The 14,323-nt window shown below is 48.4% G+C and overlaps 2 protein-coding genes across 2 annotated transcripts; one reads left to right on the top strand and one right to left on the bottom strand.

The window, feature by feature from the left end:
- Positions 1-270: 270 nt before the first annotated feature.
- LOC123445060 (beta-glucosidase 4) lies at positions 271-6,866 on the top strand. Its single transcript, XM_045121985.1, has 15 exons — positions 271-608; positions 1,903-1,969; positions 2,050-2,108; positions 2,270-2,345; positions 2,501-2,575; positions 2,675-2,762; positions 2,981-3,206; positions 3,287-3,402; positions 3,603-3,820; positions 4,174-4,208; positions 4,283-4,385; positions 5,722-5,830; positions 5,927-6,141; positions 6,464-6,703; positions 6,738-6,866. Exons 1-13 carry the CDS (start codon positions 528-530, stop codon positions 6,123-6,125), a joined length of 1,452 nt encoding a protein of 483 aa, XP_044977920.1. The 5' UTR covers positions 271-527; the 3' UTR covers positions 6,126-6,141; positions 6,464-6,703; positions 6,738-6,866.
- Positions 6,867-9,609: 2,743 nt separating this feature from the next.
- On the bottom strand, positions 9,610-13,369 carry LOC123445059 (formin-like protein 1). Its single transcript, XM_045121984.1, has 4 exons — positions 11,639-13,369; positions 11,340-11,542; positions 10,944-11,191; positions 9,610-10,854 (listed from the first exon to the last, which is right to left on the bottom strand). The coding sequence occupies exons 1-4, from the start codon at positions 13,219-13,221 to the stop codon at positions 10,033-10,035; spliced, it is 2,856 nt and encodes a 951-aa protein (XP_044977919.1). The 5' UTR covers positions 13,222-13,369; the 3' UTR covers positions 9,610-10,032.
- Between the last annotated feature and the right edge of the window lie 954 nt (positions 13,370-14,323).

Below are 14,323 nucleotides of genomic sequence, written 5' to 3'. Positions count from 1 at the left end.
AGGCTCTGCTTAAAATACAAATGTAAACTAAATACCCCGTATTGAAATACAACCATCCCAAGCCCGGCCTAAAGGTACATGCGCTAAGTGCTAACACAAGCTCGAAATAGTGTTATAGTTTCTCAAAATGGAGAACAGTGTTCCAGTACTGCTTCCAGGTTGACTGGACACGTATGGAGTTGGTGGGTCGGAGGTGGAAGCCAGATCCAAACCGATCAGCCAATCCTAATGACACGGACGGATCGGCCCGGCCCGACCCGACGGCAGAGGCCTCCTCTTCACGCGTACCGTGACGCCGTTGACAGAGAGCCACCCAGAGACATCAGAGCGACAGCGGCCGCTCTCTCGCTCGCCGGGCGCACCCACCCTCCCCCTATATCTACGCGACTCGACTCGGCTGGACTCGAGCCTCCATCAGCCGACTCCCCCCAAATTCTCGCCCGCCCACGACCCACGCTCGCGGCGCGCCGGATCGAGATCACCTCAAGCTCAGCACCAGGCCTGCTCCGCTCTCCCCCTCGCCGGGAATGGGGAGCACGGCGGGCGAGGTGACCCGCGCCGACTTCCCCGAGGGCTTCGTCTTCGGCGTCGCCACCTCCGCCTACCAGGTCCGTTCAGGCTGCCACTCGGCACTAATACTAGTGCTAGCAGCTACGGAGTAGTAGAGTACAGTACTACCCTGTCTAGCTAGGTTGGTGAATGGTGGCGGTGGCCGGTGGGTCGCCGATTGCTGATTCCTGCTTCCACGCTGTGACAACGCGTCGCCCTCGTCCGGTAGCCCACGCCAACGACGCCCTGTACTTTCACTTGGTTGCGCTCGCTTCCTGCTGTTGGCGACTTGTCTTTGAAAAAATAAGCAGGACAGTGACTGACCAACAGCCACACCGCTTTTACCAAAAAAATAGATGTATAGCAAATTTATGCGGCTCCTAAATCTGATTTTTATGCGGTTCAACCAAACGCCCTCCCCTCTAGCAAATCCATCTCATCTCGATCAAAAAAGGGAGGTGGCCAAGTGGGAAGTGATCGACAAATTAAATTCTTTGGCTGCAGACATACAGAGGCAATACATGGACAGACTTAATACTGATACTTAGGGAAATTTATCTAAGGATTTTTTATTTTTTGGGGAGAAGGAGGTTAAAACCCCCGGCCTCTACATCAATCGATGCATACAGTCATCTTTATTAAAATTTATCTATGGAATGGAGAATCGGAAAGTAGTTGTGAATGTACAAAGTAGTCAGAACTCAGAAGTAGAGCACTATTTGTAGATGGAGGCGGTATATATTTAATTGGAGAGGAAGGAATATACACGGGAAAGAAAGGTTGACAGGAAATGATCTCCACCCCCCCCCCCCCCCCCCCCCTGCTGGCAGAGAAACTTAATTGAATTGAGAAAGGAGATATGGATAGGGGATTTTCCATCCATATGTTGCCGTAAATGTTCTCCGCTTTTATTTTTTCTCAGACATGTGTCGAAACACACACCATTTTGTATTAGAAGAAACGACAAAAAATGCGTTAAGAGTACAGCCCGCCAAAAGGCGAAGCAAAACATAATAAAACAGAGCAGCAAATTTTGAGGGAAACCAAAATAACAGAGCAAATCAAAAGCAAAAAACGTGAACAGAAAGAACTACACAGGAAAGCTAAGAAACAGATGTTTTCCACTTTAAAGAGGAAAGAGATAATCATCATACTGTTAGAATTTTGTGTGGAAGGTTTAGTCAGTTAGATGAAAAAAATTAGGTTTCACCAGTTTTCTCTCCTTGGTTCCAAGTAAAAGAAACAAAAGGAGGTTTTCTGTGATCTATGAATCTATCCTCCTTCCTTCTGTCTAAAACTAGATGTATCATAACCATGAAGTAATCTTCTTGTTTTTTCCCCTCTACTATCTAGATCGAGGGGGGGAGAAATGAAGGTGGCAAAGGCGATAGCATATGGGATGTATTTACAGATAACAAAGGTTTGTCTCATCTGCATTCTACTTTAGTTTTTTCAAATATATCAACTTAACTTAGATTTGACATCAAAATGCCTTTTCAGAACGTGTCCTAGACGGATCCTCTGGAGAGGTTGCAGTTGATCATTACCATCGATACAAGGTGTTGTTATTGTCATAGCTATCGCATTACTATTATATTTTTGTAAAATAAAGTGTTTCTTTGCCTTTCTTGAGAGAGATTGTCTCCTTGATGCATACGTGTGTACAATCTTACCTTGTTTCCTAGATCCCTAATTACTTGTGTGAACTCTTTGGGTACAGGAAGACATTGAGCTCATGGCCAAGTTGGGTTTTGGTGCTTATAGATTTTCCATATCTTGGTCACGGATATTTCCTGGTACATTTCAATTGGTGGATCATGATTCACATATTAATACATCTCCAAATTGTGTCGCCGCAATTCCAGCTTCCCCCTCGATATGTGCATCTTGTTTATTATTATCATTTATCTTCCATACCTCATCTGAGTTTATAAGTTTACTGTTTCTGCAGATGGCTTAGGGACAGAGATCAATGAGCAAGGAGTTGCTTTCTATAACAACCTTATAGATTTCATGATTGAGAAAGGTGCCACATGATATACCTAATGTCAAAGTTACTATTCATCTAGTTATGCACCACCCATCTGAAGCGTTAAAATTCACCACCCATCTGCCCTGACTTCAGGTATTCAGCCTTATGCAACTTTGTATCACTGGGATCTTCCACATAATCTTCAGCGGACTATGGGGGGTTGGCTTTCAGACAAGATTGTGTAAGTCAATGCAGGCATCTTAACTTTAGACTCTGAATTTTTAAATATAGTTAAATGCCAACACAAAATACCACATGGCATGTTTATCTAAGAATACAGCTTTATTTCGAAGTGTTCTGTTTTTTTCTTCGGGAAGGGGGACAAAGACCCCCGGCAAAGTGTTCTCATTTAATTTGGTGTTTCTATATCTGATTGTATTGGCTGTCAAAAAATTTCAGAGAGTACTTCGCATTATATGCAGAAGCTTGCTTTGCAAACTTTGGAGATAGAGTTAAGCATTGGATAACAATCAATGAACCTATTCAAACATGCATCAATGCTTATGGGATTGGAATATTCGCTCCTGGATTATGTAAAGGTGTATCTGCTGAACCTTTCTTGGCTGGTCATCACCAGATCTTAGCTCATGCTGCTGCTGTTGATGTCTACAGAAGAAAATTCAAGGCCTGTTAAGTTTCCATTTGAAGTATCATCGTCAGTTTGTTTGTAATACCATTGTTTTGCTGACGATTTACATATTATAGGCTAAACAAGGTGGTCAAGTAGGGTTTGTTATTGATTGTGAATGGGCAGAGCCAATGTCTGACAAAATGGAAGACCAGGCTGCTGCAGCACGGCGCATTGACTTTCAACTTGGATGGTAAAAATTATGCTCACCTATTCAGGGAATACATAAAAGTGCCCTATATTTGTTACCCTTTTTCATAAAACATATATTTTAGTTTCCACTCGGTGTAACTTCCTGTACTTTAGTTGTATAATGTTGACTCATATTCAGATTCATGAAGCCTATGATACAACTGTATGCATATATCCTGATCATAATTGCTTCTCTTGAAGGTTCCTGGACCCAATATACTTTGGTGATTACCCAGAAAGCATGCGCCAGAGAGTGGGTGAACATCTTCCAAAATTCTCAGAGAAAGACCGTGAATTGATGAGGAACAAAATTGATTTTATTGGATTAAATCACTATACATCAAGAATCATTGGTCATCAGCCGAACCCACAACCAGAAGAGATCCATTTTTATCAGGTTCAACAAATAGATAGAACAGGTAGTACTATGCTTCATGCCTTCATCTAACAAAGACTTTTTTTTTTTTGGTGAAAACAAGTGCAGCATAACCTGAAAAACGCAGGGTTATCTACAAAAACTGTAGTACCTAGACAGCAGACATGACAGAAGTATTTCACCTTGCTGATCAGGAAAAACAGCCCTTCTCCACTAGCCATAGTCTATTTACCTCTTCTGTGTCATCTTACTCTTGGATAATTGTAAATCAATATAGGCATGCAAGGCAGAACTACTTTTCTTGCTAAAGTTTGGTCTGAAAATTCTGCGCCCCTTGCAAGCTATCCTATCCCCATATTAATATCGTAATGCTGACACTTTATTCCCCTTTGGCAGACAAATGGAGTAGCGGTGAAGCAGTTGGTGAAAGAGTAAATACTTGATCACTGTCCATTCATGTAGCTCCAATGATCTCACCTAACATTTCATCTCAATATTTGTGCAGGCCGCGTCTGAGTGGCTTTTAATAGTACCTTGGGGCATTCGGAAAACAATTAACTATATAGTAAAGAAATATGAAAATCCAATAATATATATAACAGAGAATGGTAAGGCTTCCATGCTTCTAACATTTTTAATGATGCATTTTATATATTTGAAGTTTCTAATGCACATATGGCATATCTGCTTACATTATTTGAAATTGACACATTTCCTGCATATGTTGGTTGAATGATTAAATCAAATAGCAATTACTTCACATTAGATTATCTGGATTGACTTGTTTTATTTCCAGTTTAATTATCTTTTCTAGAATTGTTATACTGTGCAACTTGGAATTTGTTGTACTGCCTTAGTTCAGAGTTCTTTTGTTTTGATCAGACAACCCCTCAGCAAGCTATTTATTCCACCTGTGTGTGCTAGTCAAATTATGGAATATCCATAGGGAGCCCTTCTTTATCTTCTCTTGGATACATATATTTGTGCAGAATTTCAAATTCCTGAATTTGTACTGCCACAAAATATTGACAAAATAGATTGCCAAGATAAACACACTACAAAATAGATTCCTGAGTTTGTACTGCCACAGAATATTGACAAAATAGATTGCCAAGATAAACTCACTACAAAATAGATTCCTGAGTTTGTACTGCCGCAAAATATTAACAAAATAGATTGCCAAGATAAACACACTACAAAATAGATTCCTGAGTTTGTACTGCCACAGAATATTTACAAAATAGCTTGCCAAGATAAACACACTACAAAATGGATTTCTGAGATTGTATTGCCACAGAATACGACTTTGAAGTTTAAAGAACTGACAGGCATGCATGTAATGCGATACAGTAACTTTTTAATATGAAAATAAGAATTCGCTATTCCATTACTTGGTGCCCAGCTAGCATTTTTTTTTGTGTGTGATGTAATATTTGCTAACTAAATTATTAAGTAACCAACCTTGTATATATTATTATTTTTTTAAAGGAGGAAACGAGCCCCCGGCCTCTGCATCAATCGATGCATACGGCCATCTTATTTATAATAATTCGAAAAAATGTCTGAGGTCCACAAAGCTCTGCAGCTTGAGAAAACAAATAAAAATCTGATATGAAAAAGCCACATCCGGCGTAACTAACAGCAGACTACGATGCCTATACACCTAGCCTATTATTAGCACGCCATCCAAACCGGTTGAAGATAACCCGAGCGGCCGTCTCCCATCGGTTGCACCCAATATCCATAAGCTCCCTGGAGTCCGCATGACTGAGTAATGACCACGTACGGATTCAGGATGTCGCTCGAAATATGACCTGCAAAAAATTGTTGAAGTTCTTGCCATTAAAAATCATGTCGTTCCTGGTATTCCATATAGCCCAAAATAACGCACAAATCCCAACTCTTGTATATGGATGATGCTCTCATGTAGTTTACTTTCTGTAGGCATGGATGACGAAGATGATCCATCAGCACCAGTTGATCAGTTCTTAAATGACACAAGGAGGGTTAATTTCTTCAAAGGATATGTTGGTGGAGTTGCACAAGCAATAAAGTAAGTTTGTTTCTGTTTGCCGCATAACTATCACCGTGTAACAAAAACAACCAAAACAAGTGATGCTGCTAATTTTGGTAACTATTGGCATTACAGGGATGGTGCCGATGTTCGTGGATACTTTGCATGGTCATTCCTGGATAACTTTGAGTGGGCGATGGGATTCACCAAGAGGTTTGGGATTGTCTATGTTGATTACAAGAATGGGCTCTCCCGACACCCTAAAGCATCAGCCATGTGGTTCTCCCGCTTCCTGAATGGCGAGGCTCCTGACAGCAAACCTGACACAAACTAAGCCTGCATTCACCAAGGTGCTTAAATCGTACTGGAGCTGTTTCTATCAATGCCATATCTATCTATCCAGTATTCACAGTATCTTCGTAGCAGCTATATCTATCCACAAACCTGACACCGTACACAACTGATCCAACATTTGCTCAAATGAATGCTTAAAGAGTTAACATCCCTAGCAGTATGTGATGGGTCCACGTCAGTTAACGCCACCCTGCTGATAACTCGCACAATCTAATCTGAACCAGTGCTATCTCTGTTGCTATATTCTCGTTGATGTTGGTGCAGTAAGCAGTTACCAATTTGTGCTTGCGACTGATGCCACTAACGTTTTTGCCGCAGGGATGGCACTGACGTTGGTGGATAGTCTGGATGGTCATTCCCTGGGCAACTTTGAGTGGTATACAGGATACACCAAGAGAGGTTTGGTACGGGGATGCGATTTGGGGGCATTCCGAAGCATCAGCCCTGTACGTGGTTCTCACACCTGTCGAAAACCAAGACGGCGTGAGCCGAGCCATCTCACAGCAAGTAAATGAACATTACAGAGTAGTCGTTTTCCTTGTTGTTGTTGTCGCCGTCGTCGTTGTTGTTGTATCGTGCTGTGACTGCTGCTGTATCTGCTCTGAATAAAAATTGTACCCATCTCACATGCCCTTCTATACGGCCGTGATTGATCCATTGATTGCTCAAACGGATGTTTAAGGAGCCAGAGTGCTCTGCTAATAAGTTGTGAGTTCATGTCGGCCAACACTGCTACAGCTATGTATGTGTGCTACTTAGCTGCTGCTGCTGTGTTAGTCCTGTATTTTGTGGCCTTCATATGCCCTCCTAGTAAGCAATTGCAAGTCACCAGAAAATTTGTTCTGTTCTTCTGGAGTTGTCCACAGGAGGAACTTGCTTCTGACAGGGTAGACCCACCCAAAACCACTTTCAACTTTGGATGATTGGTGGAGGGCAAAGTGACATGTCACATAAATACATAAAAATAAAAGAGCTGGTTAAAGCATGGATGGGATGGAGGCTATTGGGCCGCTTTCTTCCCTATTCTGGGGCAGCCCGGCCTATTCTTGATGGTACCCTGTCCTGGCCGGCCGCGATGATCGCTCTCCGGGGGCGCAATGCCGTTGGTTGCATTCATTCCCTCATGGCTTTGGGGTGAGAATGAGGCCGTTGGGAGGGGTTCATCACAGCATCCCTGTGAGTGTTATGCTGGTCCTGAACTTTTGATGGTTTTCTTCATCATCACATTCTTTCCTTTGCCTTTGTGTGCCCCATTCTTTTCCTTTTCTTTCACCCATCTCCGGCGAGCCGAAGGTGGCGGCAGGCAGTGGTAGGGGAGAAGAGAGGATGAAGTTTGCCTTGCCGGGGGACGGAGAAGACGAAGTGTGGCGAGGCGATGGCCGTGACAGGTTCTCCGGAGGGGTGACAACAAGTAACAATCGCGAGTTGATGCAAAAAAAAAAAAAAAAAAACATGTGCCATCATGTTGCCTAACGGGAGCACACCGGCGGGCTCAGCCAGACGTGTTCCCCAACTCCCCCCGTCTCCTGCCTGCGCTCTGAAAGCAGCATCGGCGCGATTGATTCCTCTCGTCAGAAGCATCGAGCCGTTGAGGGGGGCAGCACGTACCTGCCCGCCTGCCTGCCTTTAAGTAAGGGTGGCTTATAGACAAGTGAAGGGAGGGATAGTCGTACTAGTTTTGCAACTTTACCACGGCGGCTCAACGTTAAACGAAGCATCATAGCAACAGCTTTGCACGATTCCTGGCCTCGTGGGGGCATCTCCCGCCTCACGTGGTGAAACAGCACATTTTGCATAATAATGTGCGTGCGTGCGTGCGTGCTCAAGCTCAAGCTCAAGCTCAAGCTCACCGAGTAACCGAAGAGCTCACTGCAAAAGCATCCAAGAAGCTGAAACTGAAAGGCAAATCTCTGACAGGACAGCCAACAGCGCATCCATAGGATGTAGGATGCATCACTGGCAGGGCAGCACGAGTCACCTGCATGTGCGGCTCCTCATGCGACTATGATTGTACGTACTACTACATGGAACACCGGCAGCACGGCAAGATTTGGGCAGCGGTTCAAGTGCCGGCCACTGCATGCAGTTGTTGCACTGTGCTGTTGTTGGTCACTCCCAAATCACGCTAGCTAGCTAGCTAGCTAGTGCCTACGTACCCTTTTACTTGGTCTTGGATAGAATCTTGCTGCAGCACAAGCATGCGTGCCATGGCTGGGTCCTCCCCTACCTTCCAACTCCAGCCACCACCCCGGCCAGATCTCCAACAGTGTCATCTTCAACCTCTTCTTCTTCCACTCTCCCTGAGACTGGCCCGTGCTTCTTAAATGTCAATCATAGTTGGTTCTTGGCCTATGCTACCAACTGACTTGCTCAGCCAAGCCGAATCAGTCATCCCATGCCCATGTGTGTCTATGCCTGCAGGCCAAGGCAAAGGCATCATTCTACTGGCAATAGGGTGCCAATAATTTGGTTCAATGCCATGCCATGCATGGGCGTCTAGTGTAGGAGACAAAAGGAGGCCATGTGGGTGAAATACGGCAAGAATGGAGGAGTTTGGTAGGAAAGGCAGCCACAGCCAGTGAAACGAGCCATGCATGGCATTGGCATTGGCATGCTCACAATCACAATGCAGCACCCATCCAGCTCCAGCGCAACCGCCCACATGCGGGTGTGGACCTGCCGATAGCGGCCACCCGAACCACCACCCCACCCCCACCCTGGTCTTTGCCCTCTCCATGCTACATACGTGCTGCACGCACCCATAGAAAACCATGGTTTGTTTTAGCCCAGCACATGGCCATGAGATGAAATGCCCAGTTTGTTACTGCTAACCAGCATGGCTCAGTGCTGCAGATGCTCAAACTGGAAGTTTCTTGCACCTCTTGCCCAATTCATCCATCCATAATGAACTGCTCAGTGGGTTCTGCGGTACAAGATGAAGTTCTTCTCAAGCTTACAGCAGTTCTGCTCTGCCCTGCAGTAGATACTACTACTACCATTCTTCTACTGCAGATGAAAGTATGTCAGTTCATGCTCTGGTAAAAAGTCTCTGGCTTCATCTAGTAGTGGTTGGCACAGCAGCTAGTGTATGGTACTGCCCTGCACTACTGCTATGCTATGGACCATTTGTGCAGGCAGGAATGTGATGCCAAAACATCATGATAAGTGCTCTGCTCTGTTTCTTGGCACCACCACCAGACCAGAGTCTCATCTCATGCTCTTATTTTGTTGTCTTTCTCAGCTCCATCCGAGTTCAGCAGCTACCAATACCATAGACACACACACACACACACAGCTGTGCAGATTCATCAAAGTTTTTCAAAATTTGTTACTGCTGCATTTTACTACTCAACATGTATTTGAATTGTTGCAGCATTGCTCGGGGCGACGAATAATTCGACATCTGGTTTACTTACTGCTCCATGTTAATGTACAGAATGTTTAAAACGGCATACATACATACATACATGAACTGCTTCCTTATTTTCCCTCCTCTGATAATATCTGATCTAAAGCCTTTTGTCCCTTCTTATATATCGGAATAAATATTTGCAAAAATCTTGTACATTCTATAATCTACAGGTACAAAAAGTTAGGAAAGAAAGAGATGAACAGGCCCGCCGGCATCGGTGTCCGTGCGGGTGGCGAGTCGTCGGGCACGGTGTTAGGGGGTGCTCAGCTACCTCCAACTCACCTGAGCTTGACGCCATGGCCATATGGCATGTTGGATAGATGCCGGTGCTAGTTGGTTTGAAGTTCTGGTGCCAGGGGTGCTCTGACCCCGGCTGCCACCCTGTTGAGTTGTCCTTCTGTAGTGCCCGCCCTCTGTCAGGTCTGGTTTCCCCGTTGATAATCCATGAAAAATTCTATTGGCAGACTAATGTGGGTCAGGGCGACGACGCGACCGAGCTCTCGTCGTCGGAGATTCCAGCTCTCAACGCGTGAATCCTCGGGAACAACTGCGGCATCATCGGGTTGACGGGCACGGGGAAATGGCGCACGGAGCTGGCGATCGTGCGGTCATTGATCCTGCCGACCTCCCTGCACACCTCAGTGAGAACCGAGAGGAAATCCCTGACGACCATGAAGATCCTGAAAGGATGGGCCTCCTCTTTCGCCGAGTCGCCGTGGAAGTACTCGGTGATTTCCTTCACGAGGGACAGCGCAACGCTCTCCTGAGCTTGAACCCTGAGGATCTCGTCATCGGCCTTCTTCAAGAACTTCTGCATCGTGTCATGGAACCTCCATGCGTCGTCCCTCGTGTTCAGCTCTTCATTCAACCTCAACACCTCGGTGATCTTCTCTATTCCTCCTGCGAGCTTCGTAACATAGCTGCTTAGCACGTCGGAATCCATTGCCGCCGCCTTCTTGACGCTGCTGAGCTCGTTCCCGAGGCCAGCCACCACTTGGAGGCCAAGCTTTTTGCACTCAAGCTCATCCCGGAGAGGGTTCGCGAGAGTTCTTGGCGTTGATTGGTTGCTTGCAGAGAGACGAGAGCCCTCTGTTCGTATTATCTCCTGCACGACGAAGTGCAGAAGGGTTGTCTTGCCATCGGTGCCTTTGACATCGGCCAATTTGAGTAGAGTGTCAAGCTTGAACGCATGCGCATCGCCCCGATTTGTGCCAACATTCATCCTGTTGCCAGTCTTGAGAATAGCCTCCAGTAGCTTCAGAAATAGTCTGCTGTTTCTAAGTTCATCGCAAGCAGCCTGTCAAACGAAGAATGATCATTTAGCTAACAAAACAGAGCAGCGGTGGTGAGTAAAAGTGGAGGTGCTAGGAAAATAATGATGCTCACCTCAAGGATCTCAAAGTTGTTCTTCAAGTACTTGACCTCTGATTCAAAGTTAGCAATATAAAGCATTGCGTCTACTCTTTTGAAAGCAAAAGGCACATCAAGAACTGCCTTAAGGAACTTTTCAGAAGGGCCAAGCTTAATAGGAGATGTCTCTTCTTTGAATTCTCTCAACTTGATCTCCTCTTCCTTGGTAGGAGCCATCTTTAGCAAAGTCTCCAGTAAATCTGCTCCAAAGTTCTGTGTGTTACCTGTAGAGCAGGCGTATAGCAAATTGGTAAGCATATTAGCGAAGGCTGCTGGATGATGCAAACATCTCAAATTCTCAACACAATGCAGTATAGAGTTCATCAAGAAATGATGCAAACGTCTCAAATTTAGGAATTTAGTCTAGTTCACCTTCGCAGAGGGCTTCACAGACCTCCTCCTTGGTAACATTCAGAGCACGCAGCAAGATGGCGATGTTCTGTGCCTTCTTTGGATCCAGCAGTACCTTGTTCTCCGCCTTGGGCGTCGGCAGCGCTGGCCTCTTTGTCGCCTCCTTCGGCGCCGCATTCGCGGGATTGCAGATGAACAACGTCTCAATCATCTCCTCATTCACCCTACAAGAATTGGAAGCAAAACACATCAGCAAACTGCAAAGCAATGAAGAACAAGTTTTGGACTGAGAAAAGATGGAAATTTGGCAGAGTACTCACTGGAATGAGCTGGACTTGAGCTGATCCCACACCATGGCTCGGTCAGAGCTGGCCCGGACCTTGTCCCAGTGCAGGGGCTTCAGCTTCGGCCGCGGCGTGGTCTCCTCGGACTTGTCGCCGTGGCCCGCATTGTCCTGCAGCCGCCCGGGGAACGCGTCGGTGGGTGGAACGCTCCTGAGGTTGGCGGCCTGGGGCGGCGGAGACAGCGCCGGCGACATGGCCTCTTTCGATGCGCCCGGCTTGCGAACGCGGCTCTCCCAGTAGCCCACCGGTGGTGGAGGAGGCGGCGGAGGCGGAGGAGGTTGTCCGCGCGTGCTTGTCGGTGGGGCTGGTGGCTGGATAAATGGGTTTTTTGAGATGGTGTCGGTGGCGGATCTGGGAGCTGGCGGCGTGCTCACGAGTGGAGAGGACGGTGGCGATGGCGATGGCGGTTTCCGGCGAGGAGGCGGCGGCGGTGGAAGTGTCGGCGCGAACGGAGGAGGTGGGGGTGGAGGCGTCGGTGGCATGCCAAAGACGTCGCGCGCGCTCTCGGATCTTGCCTTGGCGGAGCGGCGGCATGACTGGCCGGGGCTGGATAGGAGAGGCGGGGAGGAAGGTGCAGGGGACATCGTCGCCCCGGGCGAAGACGGATACGACGGCGTACTGACGGCCGATCCCGGCGAGGGGGTCCTGGAGCGGTCGCGCGCGGCCACGGCGGCTTGGACCGCCGCGGCGAGCGTCCGCTGCGAGCCCGACGCCTTGGACGATCCTCGCGGCGAGTAGAATTCCTCGTCCCCGGACGACGGGGAGGACCCACCGATGCCAGGACTCCTGCTCCCGGCCGGCCCGCATTGCCGCCCCACCAGCGGCGGCAGAGGGCGGAGCTCCGGCGACCCGCCGGAGCTCCGAGACACCTCGTCCCCGGACGAGGTCGTGTCGCTGCTCTTGCCGTCCTCTCTGCCGGCCAAGGTGCCCACGTAGAGGAACTCGGCGGACGGGGCCGTGGACGCGGCCGTGGTCGTCGGCGCGCCCCTGCCGCTCCCGCCGAACTCGTCGCGCGCGAAGAGGCTGGCCCGCTCCGGGTGCAGGAACTTGCTCTCCCCGCCGCCGACGCACCCGCCCCCGACCCCGCGGCCGGCATTGGTCCGGCGGCGCTTGAAGAAGAAGGCGATGGAGAGGCCGAGCACGGCGACGGTGAGCAGCGGCAGCAGGATGGCCGGGACGAGCTTGGAGGAGCTCTTGGACGAGCCCTTGCCCCCGGAGCCGCCGTCGGAGGGCGCGGCCGTGGCGCTCCCGGCTGGGGTGCTGGGGTTGGGGAGGACGAGGGCCGGGTACGTGGGCTGCTCCGGCGCGGTCGGCGTCCCAGGCGGCGGGGGCGGCGCCTGCAGCGTGGGGAAGAAGGGCGGCGCCGGGCCCGGCGGCGCCTGCGACGGCGGCGCGGTGGACGACTGGTCCGGCACGAAGGGCTGGTGCAGCTGCCTCCTCGCGGTGGACGCCGGAGCTGCGTCGACGGCGCGCGAAGAGGAGGAGGCGAGCAGGATCGGCAACAGTGCGATGAGCAGCGGCAGCAGCCCCCGCCGCCGGGGACGCCGCAAAGATGGCATCCTCACGGGGGAAGCGAGCTCAATTCCGCGTCCGTGACAGATCTCGAGAGGTGGAGAGAGAGAGAGAAAGAAGGTAGAGAGAGAGAGAGAGTGAGGGAGAGGGAGAGAGGGGAGGGGGTGTGGAGTGTGCGTGGTGGTGACGGTGGTGGTGGTGAGGAGGAGGAATACAGCTAGCTTTACGTGGAGGTGGAGGTGGAGGTGGAGGTGGAGGAGTATTTTGGATGGGATGGATCTTTCTCCTCTACGCGCACTCTCCCGGTCTCCTCGGTCGCTCGCCCCCTTTGACGCGGCGGACGGAGGTTGAGAATTTTTCACTTGCCGGATTTTGCTTAGCGAGGGAGGGGGAGGGGGGGTTGGTCGTCGCCACCGGCGCCGGTTTTAATTAGAGATGCGGCGTGGGTGGTGGTTGCTGCTCGTGCCGCCGGCCCTCGGCGGCGTGCGCTTTGCTGGTTTGTGCTCGTTCCTTGGACGTTTCTGGACCAAAACGCTTGTTTATTAATCCTGCTGCTGATGATAACCGGGGAGAGTTGTTGGAGAGGAGAAAGGCAAAGAGCAATGTCGTGTGCAATGTGTAGTGTAGTGTGGTGTGGTGTGGTGTAGAACAGCAACAGGCACGAGCAGACCGACCCGAGTATTCTTTTATATGCATCGTGTGCCATTGTTGTTGATCACCAAACTAGTAAGCTTGGGGGTGATCCAACGCCAGCTAGTGTTGTTTTTCTAAGTTGTCTATGATTTTCTCAGGGCAGTCCAGTGCTCCGATATGTATTATATCTAAAGCTTACACTCTAAAAAATTTAGTGTTCTTCCCATTTAATAAAGAATTAGAGTTTGACTGCGTTTTAATCTAGATATAAATCTTAGCATGGGAACCAAGACAACTAATGATTTTTCTCGCACAAAGCGCACTGAGTGATGGTACTTTTACATACAACACTAAGATGCAAGCCATTGGATAAGTTGTATCTAAATATATATTTAATGTATAAGATATAGCTTAAGATACGATGCAGCCATTGGATAAGTTGTATCTAAATACATATTTAATGTATAAGATATAGCTTAAGATACGATGCACTGTGATTACCCTCATGTTACTGTA

Source organism: Hordeum vulgare, chromosome 3H (genome assembly GCF_904849725.1).
Source record: "Hordeum vulgare subsp. vulgare chromosome 3H, MorexV3_pseudomolecules_assembly, whole genome shotgun sequence".
Classification (NCBI taxonomy): Eukaryota; Viridiplantae; Streptophyta; class Magnoliopsida; order Poales; family Poaceae; genus Hordeum; species Hordeum vulgare.
Note: the sequence above shows the minus strand (reverse complement) of the source record. Positions and strands in the feature narration are given on the sequence as shown.

What these genes read in the sequence shown, in the direction of transcription:
- LOC123445060 (XM_045121985.1), top strand. Translation starts at nt 528, where the DNA reads ATGGGGAGCACGGCGGGCGAGGTGACCCGCGCCGACTTCCCCGAGGGC. An exon ending in AGATTTCATGATTGAGAAAG is followed by an intron (nt 2,576 to 2,674) that starts GTGCCACATGAT and finishes CCCTGACTTCAG; the next exon opens with GTATTCAGCCTTATGCAACT. An exon ending in GTGAAGCAGTTGGTGAAAGA is followed by an intron (nt 4,209 to 4,282) that starts GTAAATACTTGA and finishes ATATTTGTGCAG; the next exon opens with GCCGCGTCTGAGTGGCTTTT.
- LOC123445059 (XM_045121984.1), bottom strand. Translation starts at nt 13,221, where the DNA reads ATGCCATCTTTGCGGCGTCCCCGGCGGCGGGGGCTGCTGCCGCTGCTC. An exon ending in CTGTGAAGCCCTCTGCGAAG is followed by an intron (nt 11,192 to 11,339) that starts GTGAACTAGACT and finishes CCTGCTCTACAG; the next exon opens with GTAACACACAGAACTTTGGA. An exon ending in ACAACTTTGAGATCCTTGAG is followed by an intron (nt 10,855 to 10,943) that starts GTGAGCATCATT and finishes TTCGTTTGACAG; the next exon opens with GCTGCTTGCGATGAACTTAG.